We start from the raw sequence: 22,484 nt of genomic DNA on the forward strand, positions 1-22,484 counted from the left end.
TCTCTCTCTCTCTCTCTCTCTCTCTCTCTCTCTCTCTCTCTCTCTCTCCCTCTCCTCTCTCCCTCTCCTCTCTCTCTCTCTCTCTCTCTCTCTCTCCCTCTCTCTCTACCTCGCCCTCTCTCTCCTGGCTCGAAGGGCCGAATGGCCTGCTCCTGCTCCTATTGTCTATTGTCTGTACCGAGCTACAGTGAAAAACTTCTTGTAGCTTGCTAACCAGTCGGCGGAAAGACTATACATGTCTTGAGGCCATGCGGATTTCACCATCGAAGAGCTCGCTGTCTCGGGTAGAGACCGATGTCGAGAAACTCCAAACGAAGCAGAAGGCTTGGACCAGGGGTCAGATCGCCCGGCGCGGGGGAGCTGAGATTTCCCCCCCCCCCCCCGATGCAGGAGCTGATCGCCCCGGCGCGAGGGCCCAAACGCTGCTGGCTACGAGAGCCAAGATCGTCCCGTCAACGGAAGGCTCGACCGCGGGAGGACAAGGACGGGGGAAGCGATTGAACTTTTTTTTTCACCTTCCACCACAGCGAGGAATGTGGAGGAGTTTGCCCGCCACGGTGGGGTTCCATGTAATCCCGTGCTACCCGCTCCATGGTCGGATAGTCGGCCACTAAACCGTCTCCCTCACCTGGTTCGCCAGGTGAGGAGGGGGCTGTGGACCCCCAGCAGGACCAAAAACAAGACCTGTCAAAGTGCAGATGAGCTCCTAGCGAGCCAACGGCCATCCACACTTCAGTAGAAGTTGCGATCACTGTCGTACACGGCATTGTAAGGCAGCGTGCCCGATGATGTCTACAATGATGATGATGATGATTTAAAAGAGTGAATCGATTACAATCAATGATTGCAGAAACATATCTGGGAGCAGGGAGTCGCCAGGCTCGGGCGCCACCTTGGAAGTGACAAATCTAGCGTGCACGCAGACAGAACTGGGGGTCAGGATTGAACCCAGGCCATGGTGCTGTGAGGCAGCAACTCTACTAACTGTGCACAAAATGCTGGAGTAACTCAGCGGGACAGGCATCGTCTCTGGAGAGAAGGAATGGGTGAAGTTTCGAGTCAAGACCCTTCTTCAGATTCCTCACACGCATCCTGTCCCGCTGAGTTGAGGGCCTGCCCCACTTGGGCGTCATTTGCGCGTAAACGCGACATCATTCAGCGTCACAACGCACGACGCGTTGGTGACGTAGGCGGAGACACGCGGTCGCTCGCGGTGCCCCAGGATTTCGGGATGTACAAAATCTTTGTGCGCCGTCTGCGTGACGTGCAAATGACGCCCACGTGGGACAGGCCCTTTACTCCAGAATTTCCCATCTGTCTTCAGTGTAAACCAGCATCTGCGGTTCCTTCCCACACCCTACCGGCCTTGGCCTTTGTCGCCCAGTTTGCTAGAGATGACTTTGGTTTTTGTTGAGATTAGATTCCTTGAGCAGGAGGGGGGGGGAAAAAGCCAAAATATAGTCTTGGCTAACAGAGAATGTTTTCAAGCAACTTCTTTGAAGTTTCCCTTCTCTCTATACTGCTTTCCGATTCCTACATCATTGATCGATCCATTCCATGTTTGTACCTGACACAATGAGAGAATATTGATCCATTTCATTTTTGCTAGCCCTTGCTGTCTCCTCCCCTTCCTTAACCCTCTAGCTGTCTCCTCCCACCCTCCCATCCGCCCGCCCTCGGGCTCCTCCTCCTCCTCCCCATTTCCTTCCTTCTCCCCCCCCCACCCCCCATCAGTCTGAAGAAGGGTTTCGGCCCGAAACGTTGCCTATTTCCTTCGCTCCATAGATGCTGCTGCACCCACTGAGTTTCCCCAGCAATTTTGTGTACCTTTGATCCATTTCATGTTTTGTTTCTGATCACGGTTTAGTTTGTTGATGCCATTTGCATTTTGCAAGTGACATTAGCCATTGTCTGAAAATTAATTACAATCTCTGTGTGCAGACCTGCAAAAATAGAGGTTTTACCTTTCATATCATAGACACATGTACCTGTCTAACTGGTCCTTAAATCGCTGGTCGGCACGGACTCGTTGGGATGAAGGGCCTGTTTCCGCGCTGTAACTCTGTACTAAACTACACTAACAAACTGTGATAGAATGAAAACCCACAAGCGCCTGGCGTTACAACCCTGAACACTCTGGTGATGGGCGGTTAGATGTATTACATGCATTTTCGACTTATGATATATTATCGATTTACATAGAAACATAGAAAATAGGTGCAGGAGTAGGCCATTCGGCCCTTCGAGCCTGCATCGCCATTCAATATGATCATGGCTGATCATCCAACTCAGTATCCTGTACCTGCCTTCTCTCCATACCCCCTGATCCCTTTAGCCACAAGGGCCACATCTAACTCTCTCTTAAATATAGCCAATGAACTGTGGCCTCAACTACCTTCTGTGGCAGAGAATTCCAGAGATTCACCACTCTCTGTGTGAAAAATATTTTTCTCATCTCGGTTCTAAAAGATTTCCCCCTTATCCTTAAACTGTGACCCCTTGTTCTGGACTTCCCCAACATCGGGAACAATCTTCCTGCATCTAGCCTGTCCAACCTCTTAAGAATTTTTAAAGTTTCTATAAGATCCCCCCTCAATCTTCTAAATTCTAGCGAGTACAAGCCGAGTCTATCCAGTCTTTCTTCATATGAAAGTCCTGACATCCCAGGAATCAGTCTGGTGAACCTTCTCTGTACTCCCTCTATGGCAAGAACGTCTTTCCTCAGATTAGGAGACCAAAACTGTACGCAATACTCCAGGTGTGGTCTCACCAAGACCCTGTACAACTGCAGTAGAACCTCCCTGCTCCTATACTCAAATCCTTTTGCTATGAAAGCTAACATACCATTCACTTTCTTCACTGCCTGCTGCACCTGCATGCCTACTTTCAATGACTGGTGTATCATGACACCCAGGTCTCGCTGCATCTCCCCTTTTCCTAATCGGCCACCATTCAGAAGTCTACTTTCATGTTTTTGCCACCAAAGTGGATAACTTCACATTTATCCACATTATACTGCATCTGCCATGCATTTGCCCACTCACCCAGCCTATCCAAGTCACCTTGCAGTCTCTCCTAGCATCCTCCTCACAGCTAACACTGCCCCCCAGCTTCGTGTCATCCGCTAACTTGGAGATGTTGCATTCAATTCCCTCGTCCAAATCATTAATATATATTGTAAATAGCTGGGGTCCCAGCACTGAGCCTTGCGGTACACCACTAGTCACTGCCTGCCATTGTGAAAAGGACCCGTTTACTCCTACTCTTTGCTTCCTGTCTGCCAGCCAGTTCTCTATCCACCCCCAATACCGTGTGCTTTAAGTTTGTATACTAATCTCTTATGTGGGACCTTGTCAAAAGCCTTCTGAAAGTCCAGATATAACACATCCACTGGTTCTCCCTTATCCACTCTACTAGTTACATCCTCGAAAAATTCTATAAGATTCGTCAGACATGATTTATCTTTCATAAATCCATGCTGACTTTGTCCAATGAATTCACCACTTTCCAAATGTGCTGCTATCCCATCTTCAATAACTGACTAGCAGTTTCCCAACTACCGATGTTAGACTAACTGGTCTGTAATTCCCCGTTTTCTCTCTCCCTCCCTTTTTAAAAAAGTGGGGTTACATTAGCTACCCTCCAATCCTCAGGAACTACTCCAGAATCTAAAGAGTTTTGAAAAATTATCATTAATGCATCCACTATTTCTGGGGCTACTTCCTTAAGTACTCTGGGATGCAGCCTATCTGGCCCTGGGGATTTATCGGCCTTTAATCCATTCAATTTACCTAACACCACTTCCCAGCTAACCTGGATTTCACTCAGTTCCTCCATCTCATTTGACCTGCGGTCCCCTGCTATTTCCGGCAGATTATTTATGTCTTCCTTAGTGAAGACAGAACCAAAGTAGTTATTCAATTGGTATGCCATGTCCTTGTTCCCCATGATCAATTCACCTGTTTCTGACTGCAAGGGACCTACATTTGTTTTAACTAATCTTTTTCTCTTCACATATCTATAAAAACTTTTGCAGTCAGTTTTTATGTTCCCTGCCAGTTTTCTTTCATAATCTATTTTCCCTTTCCTAATTAAGCCCTTTGTCCTCCTCTGCTGGACTCTGAATTTCTCCCAGTCCTCTGGTAGGCTGCTTTTTCTGGCTAATTTGTATGCTTCATCTTTTGTTTTGATACTATCCCTGATTTCCCTTGTTATCCACGGATGCACTACCTTCCCTGATTTATTCTTTTGCCAAACTGGGATGAAGAATTGTTGTAGTTCATCCATGCAGTCTTTAAATGCCTTCCATCGCATATCCACCGTCAACCCTTTAAGAATCAAATGCCAATTCACGTCTCATACCCTCAAAGTTACCTTTCTTTAAGTTCAGAACCATTGTTTCTGAATTAACAATGTCACTCTCCATCCTAATGAAGAACTCAACAATATTATGGTCACTCTTGCCCAAGGGGCCACGCACAACAAGACTGCTAACTAACCCTTCCTCATTACTCAATACCCAGTCTAGAATAGCCTGCTCTCTCGTTGGTTCCTCTACATGTTGGTTTAGAAAACTATCCCGCATACATTCCAAGAAATCCTCTTCCTCAGCACCCCTGCCAATTTGATTCACCCAATCTATATGTAGATTGAAGTCACCCATTATAACTGTTTTACCTTTGTTGCATGCATTTCTAATTTCCTGTTTGATGCCATCCCCAACTCCACTACTACTGTTAGGTGGCCTGTACACAACTCCCACTAGCGTTTTCTGCCCCTTAGTGTTTCGCAGCTCTACCCATACCGATTCCACATCCTCCAAGCTAATGTCCTTCCTTTCTATTGCGTTAATCTCCTCTCTAACCAGCAACGCTACCCCACCTCCTTTCCCTTTCTGTCTATCCCTCCTGAATATTGAATATCCCTGGATGTTCAGCTCCCAGCCTTGGTCACCCTGGAGCCATGTCTCCGTAATCCCAACTATATCATAGTCATTAATAGCTATCTGCACATTCAACTCATCCACCTTATTACGAATGCTCCTTGCATTGAGACACAAAGCCTTCAGGCTTGTTTTTACAACACTCTTACCCCTTTTACAATTGTGTTGAAAAGTGGCCCTTTTTGATTTTTGCCCTGGATTTGTCTGCCTGCCACTTTTACTTTTCACCTTGCTACCTATTGCTTCTACCCTCATTTATACCCCTCTGTCTCTACGCTCACACATTTAAGAAACCCTTTCCCTTTAACTCCATCCTCCACTTTCCCATTCGACACCCCACCCCCCTTATTCAGTTTAAAACCACCCGTGTAGCAGTGGCAAACCTGCCTGCCAGAATGCTGGTCCCACACCTGTTAAGATGCAATCCGCCCCTTTTGTACAGTTCCCCCTTACTCCAAAACAGATCCCAGTGATCTAAGAATCTAAATCCCTGCCCTGTGCACCAGTTCCTCCTCAGCCACACATTCAGGTCCCGTATCTCCCTGTTCCTGCTCTCGCCACCACTGGAAGCAAACCGGAGATAACAACCCTGGAGGTCCTGCTTTTCAGCATTTTTCCAAGCTCTCTAAAGTCACGCTGCAGAATATTCATCCCCTTCTTTCCGACATCGTTTGTGCCGACATGCACTACCACTTCCGGCTGTTCACCTTTGCCCTTGAGGATTTTCTGCACTCTGTCCGTGACATCCTGGATCCTGGCACCAGGAAGGCAGCACACCATCCTCGCATCCCGTCTGTTGCCGCAGAAACCCCTGTCCGTACCTCTCACAATGGAGTCTCCCACTACAATGGCGTTGCCTGCCTTAGGCCTTTTTGGTTTTGGCTCAACAGCCCTATTCGCATCACAAGCCAGTCCGCCGCCCAGTGTAATAACGTCTTCTGTCCCGACAGCTTCTAAGTGGGTGAACCTGTTCACAAGAGTTACAACACCCGGGGACGTTGGCATTCCATGCTTCCCTCCCGTTCTCACTGTCTCCCACCTTCTCTCTTCCAGTACCTTAGGTGTAACAATCTTACTGTAGGACTTGTCGAGGAATGACTCCGTTTCTCGGACGAACCTGAGGTCATCCACTTGCTTCTCCAGTTCCCCAACACGATCCTTCAGGAGCTGTACCTGGATGCACTTCTCCCATTTGTAGCAGCCAGAGGCACCAGCAGTGTCCTTGACCTCCCACATACTGCAAGCGTCACACTGAATCAGCTTTCCTGACATTTCCTTCTTTCGTCTCTCCCTCTCCAGCGTTTTGCGTAGCCTCCTCTCCTCAGCCTCCTCGCCGAAGACTCTCGAGCCAAAGACTCACACTTTTCTCACTCTCACTTTTAACTCTCCTCCCACTCGGGCTAGAGCCATTCAGTGTTTTCTCCTGGTTCTCTTTGTTGCTTTTGCTGTTGCTTCCAAATCCACGGAAGCTCTGAGTAAAGTCTGCCTGTGCTTTTCCTCTCCTTTTCAACTGTTTTCCCCCTCTGACTCACTTCTATCTCTCCTCCCACTCGGGGTAGAGCCAATCAGTGCTTTCTCCTTCTTCTCTTTGTTGCTGTTGCTTCTAAATCCACGGGAGCTCTGAGTAAAGTCCACGGGTCAGAAATGAACGAACCCACGGTGTCAGGGCTTTGCTTGGCTATTACATACAACATTGCTGTCGGCAAGCCTGTGATATCGTGTACACAGTAATCCAAGCGTGACTGTTTTACTCAGTACAAGGACATCTCATTATTACAAGGAGTGGGATACGTGAAAAGGTGAGGAGGCTTTCTTCAGAAAGGAGATGAGGAAGAATTTATTTAGCCAGAGGGTGGCGCATCTGTGGGATTCATCGCCACAGATGGCTGTGGAGGCCAAATGTCTTTGGATATTTTTTTTAAGCGGAGATTGGCAGGGCCTTGATTAGTGCGGGTGTCAATGGTTACTGGGAGAAGGCAGGAGAATGGAGTTGGGAGGGAAAGATGGATCAGCCATGATTGAATGGCAGAGTAGACTCGGTGGACCAAATGGTCAGATTCTGCTCCTGTGACTTATGAACGTATAAGGTAGGAGGTGGAGGGGTTGGAGTGCGGGCAGAGAGGAATCAGGCTCGGCAGTGTTGGTATACGGGTTGCCATGACCTCTTGAAATATCCCTCCCTATACCAACTCTGCTAGACCACCGAAACAGCAGAGGGGTGGGTAACGAAACTGGGGCGGAGACACCCCAAACCCCCCTTAACGTCACCACTAATTCTGTCATTTTTGGACACCACCATCCATATTGTCTGTTCTGAGTGCATGTTTTGGCTGTATTAAATTTCATACCTTTTTCTGTCTTCCATAGATTTCTCCATGACTCCTATGAAACATGGATCATACAACTACAAAACCACCTATAACCATCCACCTGTTACACAAGGTATTTCTCAATCTGGAGGGCAACCCACTCCATGACATTCTCTCTCTCTCTCTTTCTCTCTCTCTCTCTCTCTCTCTCTCTCCCCCTCTCTTTAGTTTGTGCATTTTGGACAGGTGAAGATTGACGGAGAAGGCTTCTTCTTCTTGGGTTTGAGTCTGCAGAAGTCCGCAGCAGGGCGATGCCATCTGGTTCCATCATCCATAGGTGCCCGCCTTAAAAAGGGCGCGTGCTCCGGGGTTGGCGCCAAACTGCGGCGCTGCTGCTGCTGCCCATGTTTGTTGTCGTTCGCCTGAGTGAGGTCAGTTGACAGGGCTCACCCACGGGAAGGGCGACAAACATGAGAAGGCAACAGATCTTCTCACGCCAGCTCCGTTGATGGGTCAGTTCAGTGCCACCCTCCATGCCCATCTCTGGAAAGGCTTCTCGTGCTGGCGGGTGGCGATGGGAAGGCAGGGGGAGGTTGTGGATGGATTATTGAGGTGACTGGGGTAGGGACATCCCAATCAGCTTCAAGGGTCAAGAGTGTTTTATTGTCATGTGTCCCAAACTGGAACAATGAAATTCTTACTTGCGGCAGCACGACAGAATATGTAAACATAGTATTCTGTAATAAACGATAAAAAATATATAAATATACTCGACCAAGTGGCCGTCCCCTCAACACGGTTATAAATATGCATATAAAACAAAATATATATATAAAACAAAAAAGATCTATATATATATATCAAAAAAATATATATATGTATATATATATATATATACATATATATCGCCTTTCTCATATATATACTGAACATATATATATATATATATTTTTATATATTTTTTTCTTTTGCATATATTCTGTTTTGTTTGAAATATATATATATATATCAAACAAAACAGAATATATATATATTTTTTAAAATATATATATATTTGATATACACACACACATACACATTTGATATATATATATATATATATATATATATGTGTATAAATGTGTGTGTGTATATATATATATATGTGTGTATATATATATATATATATGTATGTATATTCATATATATATATATATATATATTCTTTTTTTGTCTGTTTGGTTATATATACTATTATATATATGCTATTGAACATCACAACCCCCAATTAGGCTCTGAACTATACATATAAGGGGACTGTTTTTGTACTAATAATAGTGCAAACAAAATGTCCCCTTGTATATATAGTTTGGAGCCTGATTATAGGTCATGGTGTTCAATAGCCTGATGGTTGTTGGGAAGAACGGAGATGAGGAAAAACATTTTCACACAGAGAGTTGTGAGTCTGTGGAATTCTGTGCCTCAGAGGGCGGTGGAGGACGGTTCTCTGGATGCTTTCAAGAGAGAGCTAGATAGGGCTCTTAAAGATAGCGGAGTCAGGGGATATGGGGAGAAGGCAGGAACGGGGTACTGATTGGGGATGATCAGCCATGATCACATTGAAAGGCGGCGCTGGCTCGAAGGGCCGAATGGCCTCTACTCCTGCACCTATTGTCTAAACAGTTCCTGAGCCTATTTTCAGGCTCCGATACCTTCTTCCCATTGTCAGGAAGGAATCCAAGAATTTGTGGTGTGTTGGAGACCAGAATGTAAGTTGCCAGTATTGGATGAGAAGATCGTGTAGGATTAGGGGAGTGGAGTGGAGGAGGAGAAGGATTTAATACCGCTGAACAACCTCGGGAGCGTCACTGCAGTGTCTTTCAAAAAACACCTGAAGTTCAGCAGGTGTTAGCGCTGATGACTCAAATCTTCATGTAAGGCAAGTGGTAGAAATATCTTAAAGCAAGGTAAGCGATGACATTCGACAAGTCAAGTCACTTTTATTTCTATAGCACATTTAAAAAACAACTCTCGTTGGCCAAAGTGCTTTACATTGGTGGAGGTACTAATGTTATACAACAGTGGTTCGTAGATTAAGTACATACATCACTACATACGTATAGCCCTCCCTCAGAGGAGGTCAAGAAAGACTCGAGAGGTGGCGCAGCTGGTAGGGCTGCTATCTCACAGCGACCGAGACCTGGGTTCGATCCTGACCTTGGGTGCTGTATGTGCGGAGTTTGAAACGTTCTCCTGGCGACCGCATGGGTTTCCTCCGGGCGCTCCGGTTTCCCCCCCTCCAAGGGGCAAGAGTGTGTTATTGTCATATGTCCCAAAGATGCGCGGGTTTGTAGGTGAGTGGGGCCCTCTGCAAAATGCCACGAGTGTGTAGGGAGTGGGTGTGAAAGTTGGGATAACATCGAACTCGTGTGAATGGTCGGCGTGGACTGGATGGGCTGAATGGCCTGTTTCTACGCTGTATCTTTCCGTCAATCAATTCAAAAGCTTGAGACCTGAGCGACTGAAGACCGCCACCAGGGATGTACCAAACGTACAAGATCTCTACTGAACACTGCAAACCTATTAGACACAAAATGCTGGAGTAACTCAGCGGGTCAGGCGCCATCTCTGGAGAAAAGGAATAGGTGACGTTTCGGGTCGAGACTTTTCTTACGACTGAGAGTCGGGGGTGGGGGGGGGGGGCGGGCGAAACTAGAGGTATGATAAGGTTCAGAACGAACCAGAGCCGGCACTGATGGCCAAGGCTGGATATTGACACGAGAGATATACAAGGCACATGGAACAAATGCACGAAAGATATACAAAAAGAAAAGATGATCAAGGACATTTGGAGCCCACAATGGACCATTGTTGGCTGTGGGGTAAATTTAAATTTAAATTTCTTTATTTATATAGCACATTTTTAGTCAACTTGCATTGACCCCAAAGTGCTTCACATAATTACATCCACACACACAGGCAATGGTGGGTGAAGTGTCTTGCCCAAGGACACAACGACAGTATGCACTCCAAGCGGGATTCGAACCAGCTACCTTCCGGTTGCCAGCCGAACACTTAGCCCATTGTGCCATCTGTCGTCCCTAGGGTTTAAAGAAGGGTTGTGACCTGAGTCACTGCAGCATTTTGTGTCTATCTACGAGGCAAAGAGGTAGGTGATAATGAGTTATTCAGACAATGAAACTCAACAGGATGACATTCCAGCTCTGGCTCCACCACCACGTTTTAACCCACCGCAAACCTCGTTGCTTTTTGTATATCTTTCGTGACTTGACTTGACGGTCTCTCCACTGCCTGGCGAGTGCGCAGCGCGTCCTCCAGGTGTTGAAGGATACTAGGTACACAAAATTGCTGGAGAAACTCAGCGGGTGCAGCAGCATCTATGGAGCGAAGGAAATAGGCGACGTTTCGGGCCGAAATATTCGGGATACTAGATGCCATCCTCACTCGGGATATTTGCCTGTGTTCCTTACACGTCTGAGGAGAAGTTGTCCATCTGATCTGCAAATCTCCTTTCGTCAAGAAGTAAACACCAAGTCGGGACAGGCCCTTAAGATAGTGTTAGCGTACAGGGATCGCTCGTCTTCGTGGACTCGGTGGGCTGAAGGGCCTGTTTCTGTGCTGTATTTCTAAGCTACACTGAGGTGCACACACTTTGATATATGGCAGGATGTATGGAGGGTGTCAGACACACATACTAATTCATTAGCTTGGACAGTCTGTAAAGCAGCCACTTGGGTCGAAGGGCCTGTTTCCATGCAGTATAACCCTATTATTTCCATATGAAATGCTTGTCCACACAGCATCGGAATGGGAGGAGAGAGGCAAGGTAGGTTGATCACTTTAATCCTGTTATAATTCTTCATTATGTGCACTCATATGCTAACATTATTTTATCTTGTACTGATCTTTCTTTTCTTGCAGTCTGTGTCCTGTCTGATCTATTGTTGTCGAACCAACTTTGGAGGGATATGGGCCAAACACAGGCAGGTGGGACAAGTGTAGCTGGGACATTGTCGGCCGGTGTGGGCAAGTTTTGGCTGAAGGGCCTATGTTCCCGTATCCCGATTGTTCCCGATGTTGGGGAAGTCCAGGACAAGGGGTCACAGTTTAAGGATAAGGGGGAAATCCTTTAGGACCGAGATGAGAAAATCATTTTTCACTCACAGAGAGTGGTGCATCTCTGGAATTCTCTGCCACAGAAGGTAGTTGAGGCCACAGATCATTGGCTATATTTAAGAGGGAGTTAGATGTGACCCTTGTGGTTAAAGGTATCAGGGGGTATGGAGAGAAGGCAGGTACAGGATACTGAGTTGGATGATCAGCCATGATCATATCGAATGGCGGTGCAGGCTCGAAGGGCCGAATGGCCTACTCCTGCACCTATTGTCTATGTTTCTATGTTCCTATGTATCACTCTAAGACTCTATGCCAGACACAAAATGTTGGAGTAACTCAACAGGTCAGGCAGCATCTCTGGAGGAATAGGCAACGTTTCGGGGCGGGTTTAAAGAAGGGTTGTGACCTGAGTCACTGCAGCATTTTGTGTCTATCTATGAGGCAAAGGAGAATTGGGCTGTCCCCTTCAATCTGAAGTATGTCGCCTCATTATTATAGAATAGCAAATTTCCTGATTGGAAATTTGAGCAAATCTTGCCGAATATTTTCAAGTCTCAAGGCTGGCACCATCCCAACGTTTAAGAAACAGTCAGACAGGTACATGGATAGGACAGGTTTGGAGGGATATGGGCCAAATGCAGGCAGGTGGGCCTAGTGTAGCTGGGACATTGTTGGCCGGTGTGGGCAAGTTGGGGTGAAGGGCCTGTTTCCACACTGTATCGCTCTATGTCTCTAATACAATTGGTAAATGTGATCTGTGCGGGGAGACGTGTGTGCGGTGTGACAATGTGTCAACTCAGCGTGTGACCTTGTTGTCCACTCTCCACGGGGAGAAGGCTGAAGCAAATTGGATATTGAATTCTCAACGTTTTATTATGGTGGCTCATAAATCTATATCGAGACATAATCAGCTTAGCTCTTTTTTATCACAAGCTGGTCCTTGTTCGACTGATGTGTTGAGTGCAGCCACTACTATTTAGGAATCTGCAAGGGAGACTAAGGTTTGAGAAACCGCATGGATTTTAATCTCATTCAGACTGATTCCTGGGATGTCAGGACTTTCATATGAAGAAAGACTGGATAGACTCGGCTTGTACTCGCTGGAATTTAGAAGATTGAGGGGGGATCTTATAGAAACTTACACAATTCTTAAGGGGTTGGACAGGCTAGATGCAGAAAGATTGTTCCCGATGTTGGGGAAGTCCAGGACAAGGGGTCACAGTTTAAGGATAAGGGGGAAATCTTTTAGGACCGAGATGAGGAAAACATTTTTCACACAGAGAGTGGTGAATCTCTGGAATTCTCTGCCACAGAAGGTAGTTGAGGCCAGTTCATTGGCTATATTTAAGAGGGAGTTAGATGTGGCCCTTGTGGCTAAAGGGATCAGGGGATATGGAGAGAAGGCAGGGATGGGATACTGAGTTGGATGATCAGCCATGATCATATTGAATGGCGGTGCAGGCTTGAAGGGCTGAATGGCCTACTCCTGCACCTATTTTCTATGTTTCTATGTTTCTATTCATTTCAATTGTATATATTCACCTAAAAATTCACTCATCAGATTCATTGAAAGTGGCGTCACAGGTAATTTCATAAGTGATAGGAGCAGAACCAGGCCATTTGGCCCATCAAGTCTACACTACCAGTCAATCATGGCTGATCTAATATCTCTCTCCTAACCCCAATTCTCCTGCCTTCTCCCCATAACCCCTGACGCCCATACTAATCAAGAATCTGTCAATCTATTTATCTCTGCGTTCCAAAGAAATTCTCCAGGTACTGTAGATAGGATGGTCAAAAAGACATCCGTCACATTGGCCTTCATCAGTCTTGAGTATTGAGTATTGAGTTGGGAGGTCATGTTGTGTTCAGTTTTGGGCACCATGTTACAGGAAAGATGTTATCAAGCTGGAAAGGGTGCAGAGAAGAGGATGTTGCCAGGACTGGAGGACTTGAGGGCCTGAGCTACAGGGAGAGGTTGATCAGGCTGGGACTCTATTCCTTGGTGCGCAGGAGGATGAGGGATGATCTTATAAAGAAGTACAAAATCATGAGAGGAATAGATCGGGTAGACGCACAGAGTATCTTGCCCGGGGTAGGGGAATCAGGATCCAGAGAACGTGGGTTTAAGGTGAGGGGGGGGAAAGATTTAATACGAACCTGAGGGGTTTAAGAAAGAACTGCAGATGCTGGAAAAATCGAAGGTGGACAAAAAGCTGGAGAAACCCAGCGGGTGAGGCAGCATCTATGGAGCGAAGGAATGGGTAACGTTTCGGGTCGAGACCCTTCTTCAGACTGATGTGGGGTTGGGGGTGGGGGGGCGGGAGCGGGGGCGAGAACCCACGCAGGCCATGGGGTTGTGGTCTGTGCCACCTCCATGCACTCAGCACTCGTAGCCCGGATTGAACCTGGGTCTCCAGCTCTGCAAGCGCTGTAATGCCCCTGTCCCACTTAGGAAACCTGAACGGAAACCTCTGGAGACTTTGCGCCCCACCCAAGGTTTCCGTACGGCTCCCGGAGGTTGCAGGTGGTTGCCGGAGGTTGCAGGTAGTGGAAGCAGGTAGGGAGACTGACAAAAACCTCCGGGAACCACACGGAAACCTTGGGTAGGGGCGCAAAGTCTCCAGAGGTTTCCGTTCAGGTTTCCTAAGTGGGACAGGGGGCATAATAAGGCACTAACTCCACCGCTGCGCCACTGATGATTTTGTATTCTTGATCTCCTATGAAAGTGCGGCGTAGGATTCGAACCCACGGATAGCGGCCAGCACCACAAGTTGCCAATGAATGTGGAGGCTTGGGCAGCATTGAGACAGAGCTGTGACACAAACACAAGGGCAGCTTCGTGTTTTCTTCCCGAATCAAAGATCCGCCCAGAGAGTTGTGAATTTGTGGAATTCTCTGCTACAGAGGGCAGTGGAGGCCGAAGCACTGGATGAATTTAAAAGAGAGCTAGATAGTGCTCTAGGGGGCTAGCGGAGTCAAGGGATATGGGGAGAGGGCAGGCACGGGTTACTGACTGTGGATGATCAGCCATGATCACAATGAATGGCGGTGCTGGCTCGAAGGGCCGAATGTCCTCCTCCTATTTCCTATGTTTCTATTCTCTGCAGAACCAGCTGTACTTTCTTGAACGTCTGGTCGTGTCCAGAATCCATCTCCCAGGAATTAGTTGCAAATTATTGCAGAACGAAAAAAAAAAAAATACTTCCGCCTCCTTTGGAAGTTTGAAGCTATTTTTAGTTACCTGATTAAAAAAAACCTTCGTTCTGTTAAACCCTGCATCAAGTATCGAGGTCAGGAGATACAGTCGAGCACAGGCTCTTCTGTCCATTCAGATCTTTTAGTCAAGTTTCCGATGGATTGTAAAGACACTTCTGTTCTTGCTCGGAGAGCCTCAGGAAGAGGCAGTTTCCCGGGAGACTAGGAATCGGCGATAAGACGGAGAAATAATTAGCATTCTGCCTCCAAGTCTCTACCTGACTGGATTGTTAATGAACGAACTCTGACTGTGATCTAAATACAGATTAGAGCCGTCAATGCAAGGTAATCTTGCGGATAGTCACTCGGTACAGAGTCTCTACATTGTCGCAAGTATTAATGTATCGAATCTCTGCAAACCTTCACCTGCCATTTCCTCAACCGATTAGGAAAAGGGGAGATGCAACGAGACCTGGGTGTCATGATACACCAGTCATTGAAAGTAGGCATGCAGGTGCAGCAGGCAGTGAAGAAGGCGAATGGTATGTTAGCATTCATAGCAAAAGGATTTGAGTATAGGAGCAGGGAGGTTCTACTGCAGTTGTACAGGGTCTTGGTGAGACCACACCTGGAGTATTGCGTACAGTTTTGGTCTCCTAATCTGAGGAAAGACATTCTTGCCATAGAGGGAGTACAGAGAAGGTTCACCAGACTGATTCCTGGGATGTCAGGACTTTCATATGAAGAAAGACTGGCTAGACTCGGCTTGTACTCGCTAGAATTTAGAAGATTGAGGGGGGATCTTATAGAAACTTACAAAATTCTTAAGGGGTTGGACAGGCTAGATGCAGGAAGATTGTTCCCGATGTTGGGGAAGTCCAGGACAAGGGGCCACACACAGTTTAAGGATAAGGGGGAAATCTTTTAGGACCAAGATTAGGAAAACATTTTTCACACAGAGAGTGGTGAATCTGTGGAATTCTCTGCCACAGAAGGTAGTTGAGGCCAGTTCATTGGCTATATTTAAGAGGGAGTTAGATGTGGCCCTTGTGGCTGAAGGGATCAGGGGGTATGGAGAGAAGGCAGGTACAGGATACTGAGTTGGATGATCAGCCATGATCATATTGAATGGCGGTGCAGGCTCGAAGGGCCGAATGGCCTACTCCTGCACCTATTGTCTATGTTTCTATGTTTCTATGTCTCAGGAGCAGATTCAAGTTGCAGAATGGCGCGCAGACGAATACCCGGCCAACGGGATTAAGTGCCCCGCTCTCGGACGGAGCGGGCTAATTGTCCAGCTCCTGAGCTCGTTAATATTCATCGTTCCTATCGTGCCGTTGAAGAGGAAATTGGAATAATCGGAGAATGGTGTAGTATGAAAGCAGGCCCTTCGGCCCATCGTGTCCATGCCAACTGGCATCACTCTCCGAACACCATTCTCCTGCCTTCCCCCATAACCCCTGACACCCATACTAATCAAGAATCTATCTATGCCTTAAATATATCTATTGACTTGACCTCCACAGATTCACCACCCACTGACTAAAGAAATTCCTCCTCATCTCCTTCCTAAAGGAATGTCCTTTAATTCTGAGGCTGTGATCTCTGGTCCTAGATTCTCCCACTAGAGGAAACATCCTCTCCACAGGCCCTTCGTCACCGACAGGTGATCCCTATACACTAACACTATCCTACATACTAGGGACAATCTTTACCAAAGCCAATTAACCAACAAACCTGTACGTCTTTGGAGTGTGGGAGGAAACCGGAGCACCCGGAGAAAACCCATTCATAGAAACATAGAAACATAGAAAATAGGTGCAGGAGTAGGCCATTCGGCCCTTCGAGCCTGCACCGCCATTCAATATGATCATGGCTGATCATCCAACTCAGTATCCCATCCCTGCCTTCTCTCCATACCCCCTGATCCCTTTAGCCACAAGGGCCACATCTAACTCCGTCTTAAATATAGCCAATGAACTGGCCTCAACTACCTTCTGTGGCAGAGAGTTCCAGAGACTCACCACTCTCTGTGTGAAAAATGCATGGGGAGAACGTGCAAACTCCACACAGACAGCACCCGTAGTCAGGATCGAGCGCGGGTCTCTGGCGCTGTAAGGCAGCAACTCTATCTCCAAGCCACAGTTGGCTGTGATCAGCGGAGCACTTTGATTTATATGATCAGCCAGGTTTTCCGTGCCATCTGTAATATTTGATTCCTTTTACCTTAGTATTAATCAGATGCAATCATCATGAATGATAATTAAAAGAGCTGAAATCACACTAATTAACGAGCATGTGAGGCCAATGCAGAACGACACAGATACATACATGGCTTCTCCACAAGATTCAGATCAAGCTAAATGGAGAATTTGTTCCCGAAGTGTTAACCCTTCCAAGAAAGGCTGGAGACCAGATCAGCATGATAACCTCTCTACATCGGCGAGACCAAGCGTAGGCTTGGCGATCGCTTCGCCCAACACCTCCGCTCGGTCCGCACTAACCAACCTGATCTCCCGGTGGCTCAGCACTTCAACTCCCCCTCCCATTCCCAATCCGACCTTTCTGTCCTGGGCCTCCTCCATGGCCAGAGTGAGGCCCAGCGCAAATTGGAGGAGCAGCACCTCATATTTCGCTTGGGCAGTTTACACCCCAGCGGTATGAACATTGACTTCTACAATTTCAGGTAGTCCCTGCTTTCTCCCTCATTCCCCTCCCCCTTCCTAGCTCTCCCACAAGCCCACTGTCTCTGCCTCTTCCTTTCTTTTTCCTGCCCCCCCCCCCCCCCGACATCAGTCTGAAGAAGGGTCTCGACCCGAAACCTCGCCTATTCCTTCTCTACATAGATGCTGCCTCACCCGCTGAGTTTCTCCAGCATTTTTGTCTATCTTCTGGTTTTCCAGCATCTGCAGTTCTTTCTTAAACAGCATGTATATTTCTTAAACAGCATTTGAGTATAGGAGCAGGGAGGTTCTGCTGCAGTTGTACAGGGTCTTGGTGAGATCACACCTGGAGTATTGCGTACAATTTTGGTCTCCTAATCTGAGGAAAGACGTTCTTGCCATAGAGGGAGTACAGAGAAGGTTCACCAGACTGATTCCTGGGATGTCAGGACTTTCATATGAAGAAAGACTGGATAGACTCGGCTTGTACTCGCTAGAATTTAGACGATTGAGCGGGGATCTTATAGAAACTTACAAAATTCTTAAGGGGTTGGACAGGCTAGATGCAGGAAGATTATTCCCGATGTTGGGGAAGTCCAGAACAAGGGGTCACAGTTTAAGGATAAGGGGGAAATCTTTTAGGACCGAGATTAGGAAAACATTTTTCACACAGAGAGTGGTGAATCTCTGGAATTCTCTGCCACAGAAGGTAGTTGAGGCCAGTTCATTGGCTATATTTAAGAGGGAGTTAGATGTGGTCCTTGTGGCTAAAGGGATCAGGGGGTATGGAGAGAAGGCAGGGATGGGATACTGAGTTGGATGATCAGCCATGATCATATTGAATGGCGGTGCAGGCTCGAAGGGCCGAATGGCCTACTCCTGCACCTATTGTCTATGTTTCTATGTTTCTATGTATGATTGCATTGTTTTAATCCTACATTCAAGTGTAGTAAATTGCAACAATTTGTAATTTATCTTGCATTAATCTATATCCCCTTTATTCTGTATCTGTACACGATGGGCTGGTTGATTGTGATTGAGTTGAGTTTAGTTCATTGTCACGTGTGCTGAGGTACAGTGAAAATCCTTTGGTGCGCGCTAACCAGTCAGTGGAAAGACAATACATGATTACAATCGAGCCGTCCACAGTGTACAGATACATGGTGAAGGGAATAACATGAATGAGGTTTAGTCCGAGATAAAGCCAGTAGAGTCTGATCAAAGATAGTCCGTGTTCAAGAAGGAACTGCAGATGCTGGAAAATCGAAGGTGGACAAAAATGCTGGAGAAACTCAGCGGGTGCGGCAGCGTCGATGGAGCGAAGGAAATTAGTCCGTGGGTCACAAGGGCCTGAGGTAATCATGTATAGCCTTTCGCTGGTTGGACAGCATGCAACAAACGAGATCTTCACTATACCTAGGTACGATGGCGGCACGGTGGCGCAGGGGTAGAGCTGCTGACTCACAGCGCCAGGATCCCGAGTTCGATCCTGACTACGGGCGCCTGTCTGTACGGAGTCAGTACGTTCTCCCCGTGACCTACATGGGTTTTCTCTGAGATCTTTGCTTTCCTCCCACACTCCAAAGATGTACAGGTTTGGAGTCTAATTGGCTTGGCATAATTGCAAATTGTTCCTAGTGTGTAGGATAGTGTTAGTGGGTGGGGATCGCTGGTCGGTGCGGACACGGGGGTGCCGAAGGGCCTGGTTCTCTAAACCAAACTAAACTTGACAATGATAAACTAAACTGGAACTACAATGATGCTCATGGCAATTGTCTCGTACTTGCCGCAGCATTTGTGGCTGAGTAGGCAACGCTGAGTCAGGGATTCAGGTCCATGTTTCACTCTAGAGACGACCACAAAGGCAATCACATCGTATTGCTTATAGAGTAATAGACAATAGACAATAGGCGCAGGAGTAGGCCATTCGGCCCTTTGAGCCAGCACCGCCATTCAATGTGATCATGGCTGATCATCCACAATCAGTACCCCGTTCCTGCCTTCTCCCCATATCCCCTGACTCCGCTATTTTTAAGAGCCCTATCTAACTCTCTCTTGAAAGCATCCAGAGAACCTGCCTCCACCGCCCTCTGGACTAGCATGGACTAGTGGGGATGCGATTTGTAGATGTGGTCTTATAATGTCAGCTCTCTTGGGTGAATGTAGAAGATACAATATCATAGAATTATTAGGTAGGATCTATAGGAGGCACTGCCTCAAAAAGGCAGCCAGCATCGTCAGAGACTAACACCGTCCGGGTTTTCTCCGAGATATTCGGTTTTCATCCCACTCCAAAGACATACATGTTTGTAGGTTTGAAGACGTCTGAAGTCTGACCCAGTCTGAAGAAGGGTCTCGACCCGAAACGTCACCCATTCCTTCTCTCCAGAGATGCTGCCTGTCCCGCTGAGTCACTCCAGCATGTTGTGTCTACCTTTGATTTCAACCAGCATCTGCAGTTCTGTCCTACACAGGTGTGTAGGCTAATTGACTTGGTATAAATGTCATTTGTCCCCAGTGTGTGCAGGATAGTGATAATGTCTGGTCGGCGCGGACTCAGTGGAACGAAGGCCGGGCCTGTTTCTGCTCTGTATCTCTAAACTAAACTAAGCTGAGATAAACACCCTGGCAAGGCTCGCATTTCACTCCTGCCATTGTGAAGAAGGTATAGGAGCCTGAAAACGTGACCTGCAAGTCCGGGAGCAACATCTTCCGAACAACCATCAGGCTATTAAACGCTACAAACACCAACTTAACTTTGAACGGCAAGCTGTCTTGTCTTGCACTATATTGCGTTTATCTTATTACTTTTACTTATTCTGTGTCTGTTTACATAGAAACATAGACAATAGGTGCAGGAGTAGGCCATTCGGCCCTTCGAGCCTGCACCGCCATTCAATATGATCATGGCTGATCATCCAACTCAGTATCCTGTACCTGCCTTCTCTCCATACCCCCTGATCCCTTTAGCCACAAGGGCCACATCTAACTCCCTCTTAAATATAGCCAATGAACTGTGGCCTCAACTGCCTTCTGTGGCAGAGAATTCCAGAGATTCACCACTCTCTGTGTGAAAAATGTTTTCCTCATCTCAGTCCTAAAAGATTTCCCCCTTATCCTTAAACTGTGGCCCCTTGTTCTGGACTTCCCCAACATCGGGAACAATCTTCCTGCATCTAGCCTGTCCAACCCCTTAAGAATTTTGTAAGTTTCTATAAGATCCCCCCTCAATCTCCTAAATTCTAGCGAGTACAAGCCGAGTCTATCCAGCCTTTCTTCATATGAAAGTCCTGACATCCCAGGAATCAGTCTGGTGAACCTTCTCTGTACTCCCTCTATGGCAAGAATGTCTTTCCTCAGATTAGGAGACCAAAACTGTACGCAATTCCGAGTTGAGAAGGATATGGACCAATTGTGGACAAATGTTTATTACATTACCCATTAGTACTGTGTTCACAAATCTGTTCTGCTACTGCAAGTAAGAATTTTCACTGGACCCTTTCAGTGCCTATAAACAATTAAATGGTTCGAGTAATTGATCCATCCTATCAACAACTGGAGAGCAGTCCTGAGCTACTATCTACCTCATTGCACACCCTCGGACTATCTTTAATCGGACTTTACTGGACTTGGTCTTGCACTAAATGTTATTTCCTTTATCATGTATCTGTACACTGTGAATGGCTCGATTGTAATCATGCATAGTTTAGTTTAGAGATACAGGTGCAGGAGTAGGCCATTCGGCCCTTCGAGCCTGCACCGCCATTCAATATGATCATGGATGATCATCCAACTCAGTATCCTGTACCTGCCTTCTCTCCATACCCCCTGATCCCTTTAGCCACAAGGGCCATATCTAACTCCCTCTTAAATATAGCCAATGAACTGGCTATACTGCAGTTGTACAGGGCCTTGGTGAGACCACACCTGGAGTATTGCGTACAGTTTTGGTCTCCAAATCTGAGGAAGGACATTATTGCCATAGAGGGAGTGCAGAGAAGGTTCACCAGACTGATTCCTGGGATGTCAGGACTGTCTTATGAAGAAAGACTGGATAGACTTGGTTTATACTCTCTAGAATTTAGGAGATTGAGAGGGGATCTTATAGAAACTTACAAAATTCTTAAGGGGTTGGACAGGCTAGATGCAGGAAGATTGCTCCCGATGTTGGGGAAGTCCAGGACAAGGGGTCACAGCTTAAGGATAAGGGGGAAATCCTTTAAAACCGAGATGAGAAGAACTTTTTTCACACAGAGAGTGGTGAATCTCTGGAACTCTCTGCCACAGAGGGTAGTCGAGGCCAGTTCATTGGCTATATTTAAGAGGGAGTTAGATGTGGCCCTTGTGGCTAAGGGGATCAGAGGGTATGGAGAGAAGGCAGGTACGGGATACTGAGTTGGATGATCAGCCATGATCATATTGAATGGCGGTGCAGGCTCGAAGGGCCGAATGGCCTACTCCTGCACCTAATTTCTATGTTTCTATACTGCGTGGAAACAGGCTATTCGGCCCACCGAGTCCGCGCCGACCAGCGATCACCCCGGACACTTGCACTGTCCTACACACACTAGGGACACTTTACAATTTTTACCGAAGCCAATTAACCTACAAACCTGTACGTCTCTGGAGTGTGGGAGGAAACCGGAGCACCCGGAGAAAACCCACGCAGGTCACGGGGAGAGCCGACAGACTCCGTACAGACGAGCACTTGTGGTCAGGATCAAAATGGGGACTCTGGCGCTGTAAGGCAGCAACTCTACTGGATCCCGGTACTTGAGTTGTTGAGGTAGCTGAGGCAGGAGCAATAACAGCATATAAAGACACCTGGACAGGTACATGGATTGGAAGAGTTGAGAAGGATATGGGCCAATTGTGGACAAATGAGTGTAGCTTAAGTCTTGGTCGGCATGGGCGAGTTGGGCCGAAGGGCCCTTTTTCCTTGCCGTATGACTCTATAAATACTCTATGACTCTCTGACCTGAAGTTCTAACTGTTTCTCCCTCGACAGACGCTGCCTGACCTACTGAGTTTTTCCAGCATTTTCAGTTTTTATTTCAGATTTCTATCATCTGCATCATTTTAGTTTTCTTTAATCTGGGCTAATTCTTTCATCTAATGTTGACTGAGAGAGCATCCCTCTGATAAAGTCCAACACATTTGGAATTGATGTTAAACTGAAGGCCTGTCACCCGATTCAGAGAAACATAGAAACATAGAAAATAGGTGCAGGAGTAGGCCATTCGGCCCTTCGAGCCT

At 46.9% G+C, this 22,484-nt stretch overlaps 1 protein-coding gene across 8 annotated transcripts in view; it reads left to right on the plus strand.

Moving 5' to 3' along the window:
* srcin1 (SRC kinase signaling inhibitor 1) overlaps positions 1-22,484 on the plus strand; it is a 343,123-nt gene that overhangs the window by 141,525 nt on the left and 179,114 nt on the right. For 6 of the 8 annotated variants that reach the window (XM_033034920.1, XM_033034907.1, XM_033034908.1 and 3 more), the window contains one exon: positions 7,310-7,384. The exons of the other annotated variants lie outside the window; for them this stretch is intronic. In XM_033034920.1, the coding sequence (XP_032890811.1) occupies positions 7,310-7,384 (75 nt within the window). The remainder of the gene's footprint in view (positions 1-7,309; positions 7,385-22,484) is intronic. 8 annotated transcript variants of the gene reach the window in all.

Source organism: Amblyraja radiata, chromosome 16 (genome assembly GCF_010909765.2).
Source record: "Amblyraja radiata isolate CabotCenter1 chromosome 16, sAmbRad1.1.pri, whole genome shotgun sequence".
Lineage (NCBI taxonomy): Eukaryota > Metazoa > Chordata > Chondrichthyes > Rajiformes > Rajidae > Amblyraja > Amblyraja radiata.